This window comes from Strix uralensis, chromosome 3, assembly GCF_047716275.1.
Source record: "Strix uralensis isolate ZFMK-TIS-50842 chromosome 3, bStrUra1, whole genome shotgun sequence".
NCBI classification, from domain to species: domain Eukaryota; kingdom Metazoa; phylum Chordata; class Aves; order Strigiformes; family Strigidae; genus Strix; species Strix uralensis.
In genome coordinates this window covers 83,772,173-83,792,400 of record NC_133974.1, presented here as the reverse complement: position 1 = coordinate 83,792,400, position 20,228 = coordinate 83,772,173, and the positions used below count along the sequence as shown (strand labels likewise).

Sequence of the window (20,228 nt, the reverse complement as noted above, 5' to 3'; positions counted from 1 at the left end):
AGTCCTGTCAATACTTGTCACAGAGAGACATGCTGAAAAATTAGGCACTATACTATCTGCTAACTGTATATGTGTTTGGCTGTTAGACAAAATAGAATACCTAATGTCTTTAAAATTTTCAAGCTAAACAGTAGGGTTTCTTATTGAATGTCATGTCCTTGAGAAAGTGTTGTGCATAAATCCAAAACTACCTCTTTTCACCTCTTCCCTGAGTACATATATTCATTTCTACATATAGCATTAAAAAAAAAAAAAAAAAGAAAAAAAAGAAGGGAAATATGGGGAATTCAAGGTAATGTCACTGAGAAAAGTTGTGTTTTAGTTATGGACTGATATGCACAGAAGTGAAGGATAGGAGTGTGATCAAAACCAAATTTGAGCATTGCATTTCAACTGTTAGTTGACCAGTCAACTGGTCTGGAAATCCAAGGAGAGTAGAGACATTAAGACATGAGGCTCAAAAGTTTAAATAGTAAGTACAAAATAATACTACTCATGATAATGTTTTCTTATTGCTTTTCTATGTCAAAGACTTAATAAATTTAAAAAAGTATTGGTATTACCTCTTCTAAATTACTATGCTGAAAATAGGAATACATGCAAAGCCACTAACAATCATTTCTGATCCATCATGAGAGCTTTCCACACATAAATTTAGAGACCTAATCCAGCTGCTCTGACTCCTGAGTAATCCCACTTGTTCAGAAGTAAACCTAGATGTAAGGAAAATAGGATTTGGCACTTAGTCTTTCTCTTTTTGTACCTTTTTAATATATTTGGTTGGAAATATTTTCTTAGTGATGAAATAAATAGTATACTTTAAAAATACATTTCTAAGTTTTATGAAACGAAGATAAAACTCTAAATTCCCAAAATGAATATAATTAAGTGTTCATACTGCATCTGCATTATTTGTAAAAATGAATGTATTTCATAAAAGAAGCACAGCCCAGTTCAAATCTGAAACCCCACAAATACCTCAGTGCACTGTTATTGACTCTAGTCAACATTGCAGAAGTTCTCCGAGCAACCAGTCCTCCTCCAGTGACCCAGGACCCAGCGGGAGCAGCCAGTGGAGACAGCAAGTGGGATATGATGGGTATTGGTGATTTTTTTTTAAATTTTGCTGTAGCTCCCATGCATCTTCTTTCTGAAGTAGAATTTATGTGGATGTTCTATATCATAGATTTATTTGTAAACTGTTAGTATATTTTAACACATACAGGTTTACTGATCTTTAACATAACATGTATGCCAATGCAATTTTAAAGCCATACTGCTTTAACTCTTTAGGACCAAATTGTTACTTTACAATTCAGGTAAATAACAAACAGTTTTTAGGTTTGCTTTCTCAGAAACAGGCCAGAAATCAAGTAGTAACTCAGAACTGGGATAAAATAGTAATATCTCCTCCTTTTGCTTCAGTGGAAGGGTATTAGATTAAAAAAATTATCTTTATGGTCTTCAAAGGTTTTATTTCCTACTGTTCTTGCTCCAGTGGCATCCATTCCCTAGCATCTCTGGTCAAGAAAGTAGCACTCTTTCAGAGGTCTCTTCTCCCTAAAAGGCTGTTGCAGCATATAGATGGTTCTTTCACATCCCTGTTAATCCCTTGATGCTGAAGTTTCAGCAATAGCTATCTGTGTAGAAAAGACCGCCCCAATATACTGTACATGTCATATTGTGTGAAGCATCTGTTCTAAATTACTTTAAAGTTATCACTTTGTTGTATAAATATGGCTGCTGAAAACACTCCTGTTATAAAATGTATAGCATACATAGCGTAATATAAAAGCATTCCAGACTTGCCATGTGGTTTTCAGAAGCTACTTTTCTGAAAAAATGTGAATATTGAAAATATCAGTTTGACTCCTTGTCTGTAAGCTTAATATTGCTTTGGCATGATGATTTGTCAAGATATTCCATGTAGCAGATATATTTGCAATATCTTGGAGACTTCTTAAGGAATTTCAGAATACTCACTGAATTCTCTGACAGCTAAATAGATGCTAATAATTAAAAAAAACCTATAGCAAATGTTTTTACAGTAAACACATGAAAATGCATCTTGTGTCATTTTTCCAGCACAGTTATTTCTAATAGCAACCTTGGTTTCAGTGTGTTGCTTATTGAAATAATTTAACTTTTGCAATACAATACAAAGTAATGGATCTGGTACTAGCTTACGTGTTCTGAGTGTGAGAACCCACAAAATTATAGTTACTTTCTGAGGGACTTAGTTCATAAAGCAGTAAAGCATACATTACCATAGCTCTCCATTGCAAAAACCTTTGGATATATAGCCCTAAGAATGCATTTATTTTTAAAGTTCAGTGTCTTCTTGGGCTGTTCACACTCAAGATATAACAGTGTGTTGTTGAAAAAATTGCATGTAAATATTTCCATGCAGAATTTGGAAATGTTACTATACTTGCTTGGGGGGGAGGACGGTGATAGTTTAAACAAATCACAAAATATTTGCTTTGAAGAGTAAAAAGTGTTGTTCATCATGTAACTAGTTTTCTAAGAAAAAAAAGCAAACAGCTTAATTTTCTGCTTACATTAAAAGGTGCCAGTCCCCTTTGCTCCATGAACACCACCAAGGTTCAGGCTCACTGGAGTGTGAAGGAGGCAGAGAACGAGAGGAAACTCTGGAAGGAACTAGACATTCAGGTAATAAAAAAACCTGTATCTTAAAAATAAATGTTCTTTGCAAGGCAGTGCCTGTTGGAGTGCAACCACCTTCTGATGCGAAGGTTTGATACAAAAAGAGCATGTAATATGACAGTGAAAGTGGGGACTGTTACAGACAGTCAAACAGAATATGGTGTAGGATATTTAGATAATACTTGGAACCAACTACTCCTGAACTTCAGAAAGCTTCATGAATGATGAGAAGCAGGCTGAACTTCACTTAATTTTCACTGAAAAATTAGATCTTAGGAAATTCTGCGAAGATACACGTCTCTTGATTCCAAAGAGCGTACATGTTTGAAACCTGATGTTAAGCCATGTGCCTTTTTTCTTTGTATCTTACACTCATGTTTTTAGCATTCAGAAATTAAAACACAATTATTTATGGCAGAAACCAAGTGGCATGCACCATCGACCAAAGTCCTGAGCTCCTACAAAGACCGGGCTTTACAGAAAGAAGGCAGTGGAAAGGAGTCACCAAACAAACTTTCACATGTAAGTCTTTTACTTGGATTCATGTCTAAAAAAAAAAAACCCAACAAACAAAAAAAACCACCCCAAAACAACCCACCCCCCCAACCCTGGACTTAAAGAAATACATCTTAAAAATGCATTTTAGTACTTTATGAAGACCACTGTGTTTTTTGGCAGACAAAGAGTATGCTTACCTAGATGGTGAATCTAGAGTGAATTGAGTGTGCTTAATCTGTGTTTATAAACTAAGAACTACAGGAGGGCTTGGGTCTGAGGCATTGAGGAGATAAAACTAGTATAGTCTACACTCAGCTGTGTATTTACAGCTTCATTTATACTGGCTTGCTTAATCTATAAAGTATTTCATATCCTTTTTAAAAAAAAAAATTATATTCACCATACTACTTGTCATGTTGTGTGAAATTCCCATGTAGTATAATTATCAATAAGCACTATAAAAATGTCATTTGTATGTTGGGAATGCTAAACACATTTCTAGTCTACCTAGTTTAGTGACTTGTCTTCAGTAATGGCAAAATCCTCAATGACTTAGTGATGGAAAGTGCACTAATGATATGCATAGTCTTCTGGGTTTTTTGGTGTTTGTTACATGGAAAAACCTGCTATATGTAGTAGGAATCTGTACACTATTTCTAGACTTATACTGGTAAGAATATGAGGCCAGTTTCTCATCTTATATATGTTGATACTTTATGAGAATCTAGCTTGATACTTCTTGAAAAAAGTGCTATCATAAACAGAATTGCTTTCTTTTACCTTAAGCCAAAGCTGACAGGAAGCTAGAATCAGTATATGTAACAGTCAGTATTAAGCAGAGCACCAATACCAAAGTTAAATGATGAGTTTGCTTAACTTCAGAGTTTTATGCTAATGGCAGCTATTATGCATTTAAGATGGTGGGGATCTGAACAGAAAATTTCATAATGGACTTATGTTTGTGTTTGCCTATGTGTTTGCATATGTGTAGTGTAGGTGCAAAAGTACTATATTGTACAAAGAAAGAACCAGCATTATTATAAAGATAATACTAATAAAATGAGGCAATTTTGTTGTTAGATACTGTAAAACAGAAAAAAAAAAAGGTCCTTGTTAAGGACCTTGTAATGTTCTCTTGTACATCCCATCAGCTCAGTTTACCATATGACTCTCTGCCAGCCAGTGAAATTCACACAGAGCGCTACAGCAAACGTACAAGAACTCTGAAAAATATTTAAACATTAGAAAAAAATGTCTATGCTGTCTTTTTATCAGTTTTAACTTGGGGGAAAGTAGGTCAGGGGAATTTCAATGGCTATCTTCCAGCTCTCTTTGTTCTCCTGGAATAAATTTCATATTCCTGCTGGGTTTTGGTTTGATTTGGTTTTCTGGGTTTGTTTGTTGTTTGTTTTGTTTTTGTTTTTAAATCTTGCTCCACGACACATTCTTTAACCACATGTAACAATTAGGGCCATGCTGAGCTTTCATACAATAATTTCTTTTGGCACAAGTTAATGCATAAAATTATCCTAACTATGGCCATAGTGAACTTTGAGCAGTTCAAGATGTCTATATCAATAGCTGTTGTCCAGGTTCTCTGCTGCTTGCAGGGTCAGAAAGGTGCCTAAGTGTGTATATTCAGCAACACACAGGAAACTTTTGGGAAGGTTCATACATACCATATGTCTTCTGAGGCTAATTTTATGCCTTTGAGCTCGACCCCCGTTTCTTTCCACTTTGGTTCCATTTTACATTTACAGGAAGAAGTGACATGCCTTTTCTCCAGACACCTTTCTCCAAGTCCCTCTCCTTGGAAAAACTGCTCATTGTATTTTTATCAATTATCCCATTGTTTTTAAGGTGACAGCCATCTTGTAAAGGTTAGAATGAATGCCAGTGTAACCCCTTCTTTTTTTCTAAAATAGTTTTTTCAAATTTTGAAGCCTGTTAATTTCCATATGGAATAGAAGTATCATTTCTGGAAAGGCTGCCTTGTCTAATTGCTTTAATGTGTGAGCAACAGCTATGTTTATACGCTTCTGCTAGGAGTGGGGTCTCATAAAAGTTATTCACCCACTTAGATTCTAACTAATAGAAGTCCATCTGCCCTTATTCTGGCTACTCTGTCACACAGATAAATCCAACTCTCTGTAAAACCTCTTTTAAAAAAACAAACCCCCCCCAACTTTATTGACACAAATGCCTGATACAATTCTTCCCTTCAATAGCCATGCTTAGCTTAGGGCTCTGTGACTTAAGTTACTGGCTTCAGTTTAACTAGCCACACATCCAATTGGATTTGATCCGCTAAACTGCAAATTTCACCCACACTGGGAAAAAGCCAATGATAATTCAGTCTTCGATGTTTTTCAGGTTTGCAGTAGAACTTGTTTAAACAAATAATTACTAGTGCTTCTAGCTTTAACAAATACTTACTTTAACTGTTCAGCAATGCAAATTTATGGATGTTAAGCTGGTCCTATAATCAGAAAATTCAAGTGTGATCTTAAGATTTGCCATAGAAGATGGAACTAGAGCCTTTTTATTTGCAGTGACATCAACCTTTAATGTGTCTAGCCAACTGTGCAATTCATTTCATAGAAACTGATGGTATAATTAGGTCTTTTCATATTTTGTGGTTATATTATAGCATACTGTAAAAAAATAATAAAATGGTCTTTGAATGTCACAAATCCAGTAATTTATATGAAAATAAATATTTTACTATTTAATTTGAGGGGGGTCTTTTTTTGTTTATTTTCTTGTTAAGATTGGAGACAAAAGCTGTTCAAGCCACTCAAGCAGCAACACCCTATCCAGTAATACATCCAGCAACAGTGATGAAAAACACTTTGGTTCTGGAGATCTGATGGATCCTGAGCTGCTTGGATTAACATATATAAAGGGGGCTTCTACTGACAGTGGAATTGATACAGCTCCCTGCATGCCTGCTCCTCTTCTGGCCCCTTTGCACCTTGCTGGCAGCAGGTCTGGAGTACATTGTCGTACTGAGCAGTGGACCGAGTCTTCTGAAACTCCTGGGCCAGATGATGATCCAGCTAAAATCTATGCTGTTCATAGCTATACCTCTGCTATTTCTACCAGTCATACAGCTGAAGGCAGTATGGGAGACCTAAGTGAAATCTCCTCTCATTCCAGGTATGTGTTTCTCACAAATTAGGGATTGTGGATTATAGATTAACATACAGAGAACTCTTTTTCATTGTTGTTATTATGTTTACCTTTCTTTGAAAGCGCACTTAACTGATTTTGATTTTTTGTTGTATTTAAATGCCTATATGAGCAATTTGCAGGCAATTTTTGATGAGTCTACCTAAAAAGCATAGCTAGCCCTACTTCCAGATCTGATGGAGACTTTATATGTGACCTTGTGCACGTTGCTTAGATTTTTAAAGTTGGGAAACATCCCTCAGTAAAAGTGAAGTTTGCACCTAGAATTTATTTTACATACTTTTTTTTTTTTTTTTTTTAGTACAGTGCAACAAATTACCTGGGGATTAATGCTAAGGGAAATCAGAATTACAATGGACAACTTTTACATACAGTGATGGACAATTTTTATGTATAGTGAAACTCAATTGCATACCATCCACCCCAAATTTACATTATTGTGATGTATGCTTTTCAGTTTTGTTTGTTGAATTGAATTTCTGATTGATTTTCAGCTCTTCTTTTTGTTACCAATGGAATGTGTGCATGGCTGTTGTGGTTTGAGCTCAGAGGGCAACATCTGTTGTAAAGCAGACTTTGAAAGTATACTTCTACAGCTGGTTGCCTTTATCTCCCAATTCCCATTTTATGGTGACTTTGAAGTTGAAGTTTTGGTCTATGTGTTAAGGCTTTCACTCTGTAAAGAATGGAAGGAAATTGTTTTTCTTTCCCTCTGATTTTCATATTTTCAATGTCAATCAGTACAATAATCAAATAATATCTTGTATCCTTGTTTCTTCATATGTTTGACATGAGTGAATTAGTCTTGTATGCTTACTCTGACCTCTAGATTTTTTTCACAAGTTGTAGAAGATATTACAGACTATTGTATAGACTATTGTGAAAACTAAGTAAATGCTTTCACAGTAAGCTTTTAAGCTTTCACTACCCTGTGATAATGCAGAAGCTCCAGATTTACTCTGCTTTGTGTGGGTTGAGACTTAATTTTATATATTGAGACTTCTAAAGCACTAGAAATAAGCTCTGTGTTTCTAGGACTTCATCATAATGAGCTGAAATAGATTTCTAATCTATTAGTTGGTTAGAATATGTATTCTCAGCACTTGTGTGGCAGCTGTCATATTTAAAGTGCCAGGCAACCATTAAGTAATCTGCATTTTACATTTTATGGATCAATTAAAATTTAAAAAAAAAAAAAGCGTATAGATTTTAAGTGAGTTTACCTAGGCATTTCCAAATTAGTAATTATTGTTGAGATGACAACTCACATTAGGATTGCCCAATTCCACTTTGGCAATAGCAATGTTTTCAAATGATCATCTTCTAATTTGTAAGCCAAATCCTTTTGCTATAGGAAAATGTGAAACATGCGTTATGTGACCCGACTGTTTTATTTAAACTTTGCTTACATATCCTTCAAATTACATTGGAGTGATAAATAATTTTGCAGTTGGGTTTAAAAGCTGACATCACCTATACAGCACCTGCAGGTGCATGCATTATTAAAAAATATCTAATTTTATAGCTGTGATGCTGCAACACTGCCATGTTCAAACAGACATAAGATAGTTGAGTTAACATATAAACATGTGATATCTGCTGCTGAATCCTATATATATTTTCCAGCTGATCAGACATTGAGTTTGTATTTCTTCATAATCTACAATGATGAAATTCTAACACTATTGAGGCATTCATTCACAATTATATTTATGAATGTTAAATAGTAAACTTGTTCTGCAGTAGCTAAACAGTGTAAAACTTCAAGAAACAAGCCCACAGACTGGTGGAATGTCATTGATCTGTATGCAACATTTCTTTATTAAAATTTTATTCTGTTTACTGAATAGATAAAGTGCAATGCCCAGGAAAGATGTTGGTTGGTTGAAAGATACTGGCCTGATTCTCTAACATCATCAGATAAAGAACCCATTGAAAAAAATACTATAGTGTCCAAGTAAGATTTACAGAATTAAACCTGCTGTGGGAAACAGTATCTCAAACTACAAGACTGACTTGAGCTACACACAACATTATGTCTCACAGCTCTGTTATTAATGGTTTTATATTAATTATGCACATGAATTATCAAATACCTTCATGTTACTGCAGCTAAACAGCTTAGCTTCATTGCTTTTAGTTTTACTTTGTTTCTTACATAGAACATCTTTTGGATCCTAAAAATATATACTTCGTGTTCCAACCATTGCATTGAACTCATTATCTAAAAACAGGCTTTTATAAGCATTTTATTTCTTCACTTCAAAAATATTCCCTTATTTAAAACCTACAGAATTAGTTTGGATGTTCATTTTTTCTTAAATTTAGTTACAAATAGAAGTCTAATCCTCTGGATATCCTTGCTGTCAATCTAATATGTATTTTACATTGTGCTTCAATGTTTGCTTCATCTTTAGATTTCAATATTTCATAACTGAATTATTTTCTTCACCACATCTTCACATAATTTATTTGCATATTTGCAAGGATAGCAAGAAAAAAAGCTTTTAATATCACCCACTTTATTTTCTTCCTCCCAAAGCCTCATAATCTTGTTTCTACTTTTTGGGGAGGAAGAGAGAAGAGAGGAGAGAAAATAAATTGGTTTTAAGATTAAATGCACATACTAACTGTGATTAAAATTATTAATCCATTGCCTTAATGATTCAACTTTCTTCCACAGTAGGCATTTTAATTTGATCTAATGGCTTCTATGCATGTGCATTGCTTGTATCTGATTCTGCATGGACAGCAAAGTAGCCGTGTCTGTTACACTTTCAGCAACACCTTCTGGTCCTCTGTGAATTAATCCAGTGGTCTGGTGATTAGATTAAAAGATAGAACTGTGTTTGGTATTTGTAAACCAACAATGAAAGTTAGGAGCTGCTGCTTCAGATTCCAGCCTCTAATTTCAGGCAAGGCACTTGGTTTCTGAATGTTTTGCTTACTTCAACTCCAAGATGAAAAGAAGAAATTTATTCTTCAAGGAAGTGTTTGTTTTAGTTAATTTTAAATAATTTTGAGAGTCTTCAGTAAAAGGTTTCATTAGTGCCTACTAGTGCTATTATTCATAATAAAAGAGGCTATTAAAATTATCCAGAGGACTGCTTTTGTTGAACTGAAATTTACTTCTGTTAATATTAAATTCTAAATGGTACTGAATGAAAGACACAGTTTAAACTGGTGTGAATGGCAAAATTAACATGCAGTGGAAAAGCATGTAAGTTTTGTAATTAGAGAGATATTTGGGGTAATTCCCCATACAGTTCTTGATGTAAATGGAATTATACCATTTATAATGTGTGTGTACATATTTACTTAAAAATTCACACAGAAATTCTAGATATGTCTTGAACTTAGTCTTTTAATTCCTATCAGTTTGCACTGGCATTTCAGCATGTTGAATTATATACATTACTTGTTTTAGAAACTCATCACAATTCTGTTCTCAAAGAGCTTTAATGTATATGCTGCTGGTACGTATAAAATTATTGCACCAGTATCGCTACCTTGATTTTAATTGTGAGAAGAACTTAACATTAAGAATTATAGCTTCATACCAGGTGAAATGTTTTTGATTTGTTGTTGTATAGCAGATTTAATTTTTGCTTTTGTGTGTTTTCTTTACTTTTTCAGCGGGTCACATCATTCAGGAAGCCCATCAACACATTGCTCTAAGAAGAGTGGCTCCCTAGATACCTCCAAAGTCTATATAGTGTCACAGAATAGTAGTCAACAGATTCCTGGGTCAGTTTCAAAACCATACCACAGACAAGGAGCAGTGAGTAAATATGTCATTGGATGGAAAAAATCAGAAGGAAGTCCTACACCTGAAGAATCTGAAGTTTCTGAATGCCATGAGTAAGAACTCTGTTTAACTTTGTTGGGGGAAGAATGGTAATGAAAATAAATTTTAAAATAGGATAGACAAAAAGAAAAATTACAAATTCCATTTAGCTTTCAAATTTTGGTTTTTTTTCTGCACCTTTATGTATCAAAGGTATATCCAAAAAAAGAAAAAAAGGCTGCACAGTATACTGTTTTCTCCTCTATTCTATTCAGCTACATTTTTTTTCCATTGTCAAATAAAGCAAACTGACAGAAGTTTCTAAAAATATGAGTAGGCCAAAATGTATGGCTATGTCAGACATTCTGGATATCCATTTTGAATCTCTAGGAAACAATTGGGAATGTGCAATTTTGTTAAGGTCTTAAACACCTTTTCTACAAATCTTGAGGAACTTTAGTTAGTTGAAAAAAGCTTACTTCTTGATGTTTCTGTAGTAAACCTTACTACCTTGTTGCCTATTACATTGGCTAGTACATTACAAATGAGAGAGAAGACCCTAAACGTATCAGTGATCTATGGTAGATAATTTTAAAAAATCAGTGCCAGTTGCGGGTATTTTAGTGGTTCTTTGATATCTTTTTCTGACTTTGTTTTTAATTAACAAGTACAAACTGCTGGTTAGAACCCCACAAGAAAAAGATTAATTGTGGATATATCTGACCCTCTCTTCACAAGACTACAAAGTGTGCAGGCTTCAATAAAACTATATATTTTTCTAGCAAGTGACATTTAGACAAAAATATTCAGAGCAGTTCTAGCTAACAGCTATATGTACAGCTTAACACAGGAATAGCTCATGAGAAATGTGTTCTTAGGTGGATGAAAAAGGTTTGCACTCAAAGGAAAAGTTGCAGTATCTCAAATATAGATAGAGATGATACTTTCCCAGTGCTGCTGTTTAAAGCTAACCTTTAAATTCCTGTTATCTGCAAAATCATCTTCTCAGATAACCTCCTTGCTTTCTTTTTGTGCATAAGCTCTTCAGTTCTATCTCCCAACAAATCATAGGCAGCCCTATATATCTCTATAAATTGAGAAGATGACATGCAGTACCTGATTTTCAAATGTTTAATATGGCATTACTCTTTTTTTAATGGGAATGGGTTATTTGCATCTAATATCTCATATTGCGTATATGTGCATATTTATGGCAAGATTCATATTTAAAAATATAAGCTAGAATATATGTGCTATAAAATATGAGCCTGATTTTCAGAAGTAGATGATGTTACTACCTTCCTGTCCTGGTTATTTGTATTTCTTAGTGTTATTGTACTGATTTCATTTCCCCCTGTCCCAGTGTTTTAATTGCTTAAATTGTTCAGTTGTACTATTGCACTTAGTAGTGGTAACTTCATCGATTCCCACAAGTTTTTGCATTTTGAAGTTGATGAACTCCTGAAACATTTCTCTTCATTTGGAATGGAACCCTTAAACCAAAATTTCATAATGAACCATGGTATTTAGACTGAAACCACAGCAATTTGGAAAAGTATCTTCAAGACCTAGTTCTATTTAAGAAATATTAATTCAATATGGCAGTACTTCATATATCAGAAAATATTTTCATTTTTTTCCATGATGTACAGAGTTGCTTCACCTCTTCCTTTCTAGGAAAGCTTTCTATACATCACAAAGAGGAAATATCTCTCTGAGGATAATTGTGTTGAAATAAAATAACATCTCTAATTAGCAATGATGATGAAAATCAGGTCAATTGCTGAATGTTGTGCCACTGTAGGATATAATTCACTGAGAATTACACTTTACCATTGCAAAGCTTGTTTCCTCTCTGCTGAAGGCAGAGTCACTGATTATGCTGCACTTGGCAGTAAGTAATAGCTTCAAATGTATGTTCTGTGTGACTGGGAATCTCTATTCCTTCAATTGCATTTCCAGAGTAAATCTGTTAAAATTCTCTCTCTTCTTTCTCACTGGAAGGAAGCTGAAAGATAGTAATTCAGTTTGACAGTCTTTTGTTGACTGTAAATACATTTTTATATGCTAATAATTAAGGAAGACAGCTGTTTTATCAATCTAAAGAGCTTTATGAAATTGCTGATAATAAAACATACTTGCCACATGACATAATTGATTACCAATACTCTTCAAATGTTGCCATTGATGACCATAGTAATTTTGCTAGATTGTGAAGCTGGATAAAATATCACAGTATAAGATACTGATTTTCTTATTTGCTAAAGAAGCAAAACTTAAACTATTTTGTGATGAACTATTAGAAATGTTTTGACATTTCTAACTTTAACAATAGAGAAGTGTGGTGTGTAAAAAGAGAGAGGCAAGCTAGGAGAAACAAGCATTATGCTTTTTTAAATTGTTCTTTAGAATTCCTAAAATTGATTTTTCAGTGGTTTAAGAATTTCATTTTGGATCCACAAACAGTTTCATAAATATAAAATGATCAGAAAATTGTTCTAAATAAGTGTGCTGTGTCAGGAGAGAATTCTAACAATTTTTACTTTGTGACAGAAAATGCAGTCTTTTAAATCCAAGAGCATTATTGCTTCTCCTGCTAAAAACACCAATTGTCTCAACAGAGTGTATGATGATATTGATGCTGTGTCTGCATCAAGTCCACTGCAAACTTCTGTGAGGAATGCCATTGTTGAAAGCCAGCAAGTCTTGTCCAAAGAAGATTTTCTGAAGTTGATGCTGCCAGACAGCCTCTCCATGGAGGAGGGGAGAAGAAAGGTTAGCTACCTTCTTCAGCTCTGTGTGTGTCAGACACAGTTACCTTAGAAATGAATTTTTGATATTCCCAAAATTGCTATAGAAAGCAACATCATTTTGTACAAGCTAAGTATATTCCACTGGGATGCTATGAATACTGACCATAAGTGCCGAAATATCATTTCCCACAATATGAAAATGGTATCTAGTTTGATGATTATGTATGAAATACAGCATTTGTTTAAGCATGTCTTTGCTTAGTTTGAGCAGACAGGTGCAGGTTGAGCTACTTAATTGTAGTTTCAAAGATTAAAAGTAACATTTTCAAGGTTGGATGCCTAAATTTATACACCTCATATGATATTAAGGCACATGAATAGAAATAGCCCATGTTCCTCTGCCCTGTGATACTCAGTACCAACAAGTCTGAAGTCTGAATCACACTTTCATGTAGGTATCAGTGGCAACTGCTCAAAAGGCATAATTGTCAGTGCTAGTGGAGAGCATACATCTAATCTTTATAGTATGAAGACAATCGGTAATATTTCAAAGTTCACAAAAACATGGATAGAGAACTTAAACTTTACTACTCCCCAAAGTATACATGATTCTGAATTCTGTGCTTAATGTAGAATAAAGCACAAAGCAATTAAATTGCTTGAGATCATTTTCACACTTCAGTATTAACTCAATGCTCTCTTAACACACTGTGTTTATACAATGTGCTAAATAGCATAATCATCGTGTCTGAACAAAAGCAACACATGGGAATCCTCTAAGTGCAGAGTTGAATTTAAAATTCAGATCATATTTTTTTAACATGCAGTATGTTAAGTATGCATTTTATGTGTTTGAATTCTCATGAATAATGTTGTAGAGGTTTTTATGATTCATGATTGATACAATAATTGGTTTTCTGTGGTGATTTCAAGAGCTGCCGATGTTTCTGTCTACCTAAATAAGAAACAAGGAGTGAGGAGGTGTGGCCATCCTGAGATAAATTACTGCTGTCCCCTTCCCCTCTCAAGACACCCAAACAAAAGCTCATTAAGTGAGAGAGACCATAGCCCCTGACTTCCAGGGGATCCCCAGCTGTAGGGCTCGGCAGTATTCAGACTTTGATTATGTCTTCATAGAGGGTACTAATCTTGGTATAGGTGAATCAGTTGTCTTTGACAACGAAGCCAGGAAGGAATTTTCTGAATATGTAAGATTCTACAGAATCAAATCACGTTTTTGGTTTGGTTTGGTTTGACCTTCTTCATAGATCAGGGAATAATTGGGCCCTCTATGTAATGTTTAATTTTTGTTGGTCCCTGAAAGGAAACTCTGTAAAGCTCCAACAATTAACATACAACACGTTAGGATAACTAGTGAACAACCTTTATAGACAGAAGATGCAGTATAAAGTTGAGGAGACTTGAGTAACAGCCAAGAATTGCAGCAGGATGCTTGCTGGGAATCTTGAGTGCCGGAAAGAGTATCGGAGACCCATCAATTCAGAGGGTGAAGGCTTTAAACCCTTTGCCCAATGTGGTCCCTAATTAGGCTTAGGGTCTTTTGATATTCTTTAAGCACTGCTAATAGAAGGATACCACATATCTGTTCCTTTAAGGATGTTGCTTATGTCTATTGTTATGATCACTTTACGTATGTGTTAAAATAAAGTTTTGAATTATGTTTATTCCTGCAGCCCATATCTGTTTCAGGCAAATCTCTAGAACCGGTGTAGTATTTTGATGCTTTCCTAGATTAGAAGCTGAATATCTGCCTCAATTTTCTCTGGGACACAGTTAAGCATTTTGACATTTGAGCATGTTCTGTATTGTCATGAAGAGAGATGCTTTCCCAAACTAGCACTGTGAAGTATATTTAAGTATTTTGTAAAGACTGTGTCTTGTGGCATGAATGAGCGTTTCTGTGTATTCCTTCTGGAAGTATTCATCAGTGAGCAAGTTTTATCAGAAATATTACAATGTAGATATCTTTAATCCTATGCTATATTCACTGTTTTAAAAAGCTACTGCTCTTAAGCATACATTCTGCATAAGGAGTGTGCAACTCATAATTAATTACAAAGAAAACAGGACAGGACATTAAATTGTTATATGCAGGACAAACCAGTTAAAATAATTAAGGCAATAACTGACATTTGTAGATGTGAAGAATAACTGGATTTGCAGTACTGAAGAATGACTTATGAAGTGGAATGGCCCAGTTTTACAATACAGTAACATCTTGTTTTACTGTAGATATTTGAGTTATGGTTCAAGTAACTTTGTGAAATGCATAAACAATTTTCACTGAACTCCATTATCCTCTTTTCTAAGTCTACTTCATCATATCTGGAGAGATGCAGTGTCTCAAGTCATTTTTATCGTCCAATGAATTATATTGCACCATGTATCAGTTCAGAATGTTTAACATTTGAAGTCATTTCAAATTAAAATCAAGCAGTTCTATGTATAGTCTTGAATAAATGTTGCCAGAGTTGGTAACCTTATATATATTTCTGCAACACATTGCTGTCATAAGGCTATGGAGGTTTTATTTAACATTTCAGAATTAATAAAACTATACAGATCTGATAAATTCATGATGATATGTTCCAAAATATCAAGAGGAAGTATGAACATCCAGTTCAGTAACTCCTTTGAGGCCCCAGTAGATCTGATATGGTGGAACAAACCTCTGATCTTGTGTACTGGCTCAAGACTTCCAGAGTGCCTGCCCAGAAAATTACTCCCAAGAACTGATGATGGGACATGATTGTGTGAATTATTTTAACCAGTAATACATGGTTTTATATCTTCATATTTTGATGTTTAGTTTTCATTTTATGGAAACCTTTCTCCACGGAGGACACTTTACCGTACCCTTTCTGATGAGAGTATATGTAGCAATCGAAGAGGATCTTCATATGCTAGCTCTCGAAGTTCAATGCTAGACCAGGCCTTGCCAAATGACATCTTATTCAGCACTACTCCACCGTATCACAGCACATTACCTCCAAGAATGAGCTTGACTCCTGGAATGGGAAATCTGAGAAGTAAGTAATTGTTGCTGTCATTGCTGAGTTTGGATTATTTGTAATAAATCACCAAATATTAAGTGAGATTTTACTTTTAAGGTGAAATTATGAAATGACAGATCAATGTTCTAGATATCCTAGTAAAAGCCTGTTTGGTCAGCAGTACATGCTTATGCTTGCCTTAGTGATCAATTCAGATTTACCATGTTTGGAGATAGAATTCACTTTTACTTCACAAAAAATTTTTTCATGAGACTAGTGATAGCCAACAAACATTTGTCTGAAGAACAAAGTGGTGACCTAATTAAGCCAAGCTGGCCTGTTTTATTTTAGTATTTTTATTTGTTTATTTTTTGTATGCATTCAAATTACTGAAATATTCACAAATATATTCCAAATAATAGCTAAATGGGACAGCTTCTATTTAGGTGATCCTTTTGGTAACATCTTAAAAGAAAATGTGCAATAGTTGTTATCATCATCTCCAATTTCAACACTGAATTTGCTGATACTTTTTTTTGACATGTTAGTAAAACCATTGCAAATAACACTTCATTTTTCATGACAGAAAAAGAGTAGTCTGGGGTGCTAAATTAAAACTATTTTAGGTGTCTCTTGTGAGATCTTCATGAGCAAGATCTTTATTATATGCTTATCTTGCAATAATTCCAATATGGAGTGATGAGCTATAACGTATGTAGTAATTTTGTGGAAAATAATGGAACAAAAATTATGAAAACTACAAACAAAAAAGAGGAAATTTGAAAAATATGTCTGCTTATATACCACAGACCAAATCTTTGCAGGCAGATACATATCTTTATGCTACATATCCATATTTATATATTTAATAAGAGTGAATTGTTTTTTAAAAAATGCTAAATCTCTTCACTTCTCAATTATTTTAGGCTGACCTATAGGGGACACCCAATCTGCAAAAAAAAAAAAGGCACTTTTAGTTAGCTACTTTAATATTGCATCACAGCTGACCGCAATTTCAAAAAACAGTAAAGCGATTGTGGACTCTGAAGTCCATAGTGAATAAATAAGATGCGGGTGGATTTCTTGAAAGCATTAAGGACTTTTGTAGGCACATATCCAGAGAGAATGCAGACAGATGACTTGAAAGAGTACTAGAAAGGGCTCCGTCATTCATCGTGTCCTTCAGGAACTAGCAGTCACTTGCTAACTTTCAGAAGTAAGCCTCATACAAAATGCTTTTCTTGTTACAGTGGCCTTAACTATGAGACTGAGTTTTAGTCACTAACCACTGGTTAATTTTAAACTGGTTTTGCAAACAAGTGCTGAATTCCTGCTTCAGATGGGAATGCATGCTTGGTGTACCTTTTGCCATTCTAAAAATATTCTATCAGAGTGAAACTCTTTACTATAAATTTAATATTAAAAGATCCTTTGCTTTTTCTGATAGAGAATGAAGACCCATTTTGTTTCATTTGAGACTAATTCAGTAGATTTTGTAGTCTATGAAGGAGCTATGTATATAATCAGGCAACCTGACTGTATTTTTTTCTTTTACTACGTTAGGCCTGTGTTTTTAGAGCAATTTCTTGTAAAAGTAAATGTGCAGTGGGATCAAACCTTCAGTGTTCTTTTATTCTAGAGATTGACACAAGGCAATTAATGGTGTACACTCAAACTGTATACTGCTCTTCCAGAAGTGAAATTTTAGTGGTTTGTGTATTACTTCTGTTTTAAACACCTTATTTTCCATTCTTGCTGCTTCTTAGATACAAAAAGTTATTTATACACATAGCTGGGAAAAAACATAAAACTAGTATCCTGTTAGTCAAAATGAAGCTGATTGTTGATATCCACGGTAGTTCATGCTGTTTTCATACACAACCTCTGTTTTCTGCTTCTGGTTTTGTATTATAAAAGTTCCTTTCAGCACTAGAAATATAGGATCTTTTATGATGGCTCTTTGAAGGGAGATTTAATTGGATATCTGTAATCACACTCTGAAACAAACACATCATCATTTCCCCACCTTTGTTTTCAAAGTAAGGCTAGTCAGTATCTCCATATAAGAAACTAACTTTGGCTCTTGTTAGGAAATTTTTTGTAATCACTTCATAGCAGGTATTTACATTCTATAGCAGTGGTTTCTTCTTCATGTATAATTTTAGCTTGAGGTTGTAGTTTTAGATACCAGGATTCTTAGCTGTCATAATAATGTCTTTTGTAAAATACATATGTTTATGATCTTGAAACATTTTCATTCTATTGATATTTAATGTTTACTGAAATCAGTGGAAATATTGTGGGTTTGGCTGATATTAATTTTAGAAAGATACATTCTTGCATGTTATTACATGAAATATTGTGGCAACACCAAGTCTCCTGAGATCCCTCTAGCAAGGAAAAGAGTGTGATTAATAGGTAAGCAAGGCAGCACTAAAACAAAGCATAATAAGCAAGCTGAAGGGTTTCAGTTTACTGCAAAAGCAGAGTTATCAGCAAGAATGACCATGCAAGTATGGAAAAGAAACTCAACTGTGTGCAGTGTTGACTGTGGGAGAGATGAGAAAATGAAGCTACATTTTTTTTTTAATTATTTTATCACTGGGGGGAGTGAAGTGAAAGAAGAGTTGCTTTCAGTAAAGCCTGAAATGCAAGCTCTGACAGTTGAGTGCTGTTGATTGCACACAGTACACAAATGCAGAAAGATTTATTTCATTTTATCTTATTTTTAACTTAAACCAGAAAGCAGAACTCATGTAGCTGAGAACCCTGGAATTTTACCTTAGGGACATTAGAGATTCCCTAACTGAGACAGTGCTGTTCACGTTGAGTGACTCTAGTATGCCATACATGGTTGCAGGTACAAATCTATCCCTGTCTTGCAAATTCATGGCAACTTGAACTAGCAGGGAAAAAATGAAAACAATGAGAACCACTGATACAGAACTAGTGTACTACCACAATTCAGAAACCCAGAAAAACACATGAGGCAGTCTGACTGACATTGCAGCACTGTGTTCCGCTCCTATTATGAAACACAAAAAGAAAGGGAAAAGAAAAATTCTCTAAGTGTGATACATTGGCATGACATTCCTGTGCTGTGAGGAAAGGAGCAAGGTGCAGAATACTTGCAGTGAAGAGGGTCATAAAGAAGGGAATATTTTGCAATGATGCACTAACAAATTCTGAAAGTTCTTAGATTATACATGCTGTGGGGAAAAGGCTGCCAGACGTGCAGCTGATATATCTGCAATGATGTTATTAGATGAAAGTCTATCTTAAAACTGGATTCTACCAGTGTTAGCTTCAATCCAAAACTAACCTCATTGATAAGAAGCAATATTAAAATGGAAGACCATCACTGTGTATTGATGATGTACAATACGAACAGTTTAGGAATCAGTTTTTCAGTAAGCAAATAAAGGCCGTTGATTAAATAATTCACACAACCAAAGGATTATATATATTGTCTGTTACAGACTCTCACACAGTGAATAATCCACCATACCAAAACATGAGACTATTTTCAGTAACAAAAGGGAAGGGAGAAGTTGTTACTGGGAACACATGTCCACTATTCTAACAGTTATGTGAGCATAAGTCCGTGAGGCGGTCTACTAGCAGGCTGGCATCTTTGAAGGGAGACTTTGGGCAATCCTAGGTAATACTGAAGAAGGGAAGGGTTTGGCAGGCAGAAGCTGTTGTTTTAAGAGGATCACAGAGATATAACTGGTGATTGCAGGAAAGAAGAAGGAAGCAGACAGTGGGATTTTTGTCTCCATATGACCTGATATATTCTTTCAGCTGCAGCATCTTTTGAGATAATCTACTTGTTAAATGACATGTCTAGTTTGAGCACAGTAAGTGAGGAGTACCTAGCAGATATTTTTAATGATCTACAGTCTCTACATAAAAGTAGCAGTTCCAACTGAAGCAGGATACTTGCCTTCGAAGTAGAAAAGGTTAAGGCAGATGAATCTTTGTTCTTTCTGTATAACTAGTTACTCTTTGAATACAGAGGTATGTGGGACCAATGACAGTTAATTTGAGGAGCTCTGTTGGAAACTGAACTGACCATATAATTTTAGTGAAAATAAGGACTCTTCAAAATGCTTTATACTTCTATGTATCAATAATAAAAATTAAAAAAAATTCCTAAGTATGGGAAGAGAGTGAAAGGACTGAAAGGACCAGAAACCACAAGGTCAATGATTTTGTGCCAAAAGGAGTACAGCAAATAAAATAATCTTTAAAACTGAAGATAACACTTACATTGTTTCCTCAAAGGAAATAAGGGGTAAGTCTGTGTGGCTTCAA

General features: G+C 34.6%; 1 protein-coding gene across 10 annotated transcripts in view; it reads left to right on the top strand.

The window, feature by feature from the left end:
• Positions 1–20,228, top strand: part of SIPA1L2 (signal induced proliferation associated 1 like 2) — a 151,010-nt gene that overhangs the window by 116,554 nt on the left and 14,228 nt on the right. For all 10 annotated transcript variants that reach the window (XM_074863136.1, XM_074863142.1, XM_074863140.1 and 7 more), the window contains 7 exons: positions 1,016–1,099; positions 2,570–2,673; positions 3,086–3,189; positions 5,936–6,324; positions 9,994–10,218; positions 12,766–12,919; positions 15,728–15,947. In XM_074863136.1, coding sequence (XP_074719237.1) covers positions 1,016–1,099; positions 2,570–2,673; positions 3,086–3,189; positions 5,936–6,324; positions 9,994–10,218; positions 12,766–12,919; positions 15,728–15,947 — 1,280 coding nt within the window. The remainder of the gene's footprint in view (positions 1–1,015; positions 1,100–2,569; positions 2,674–3,085; positions 3,190–5,935; positions 6,325–9,993; positions 10,219–12,765; positions 12,920–15,727; positions 15,948–20,228) is intronic.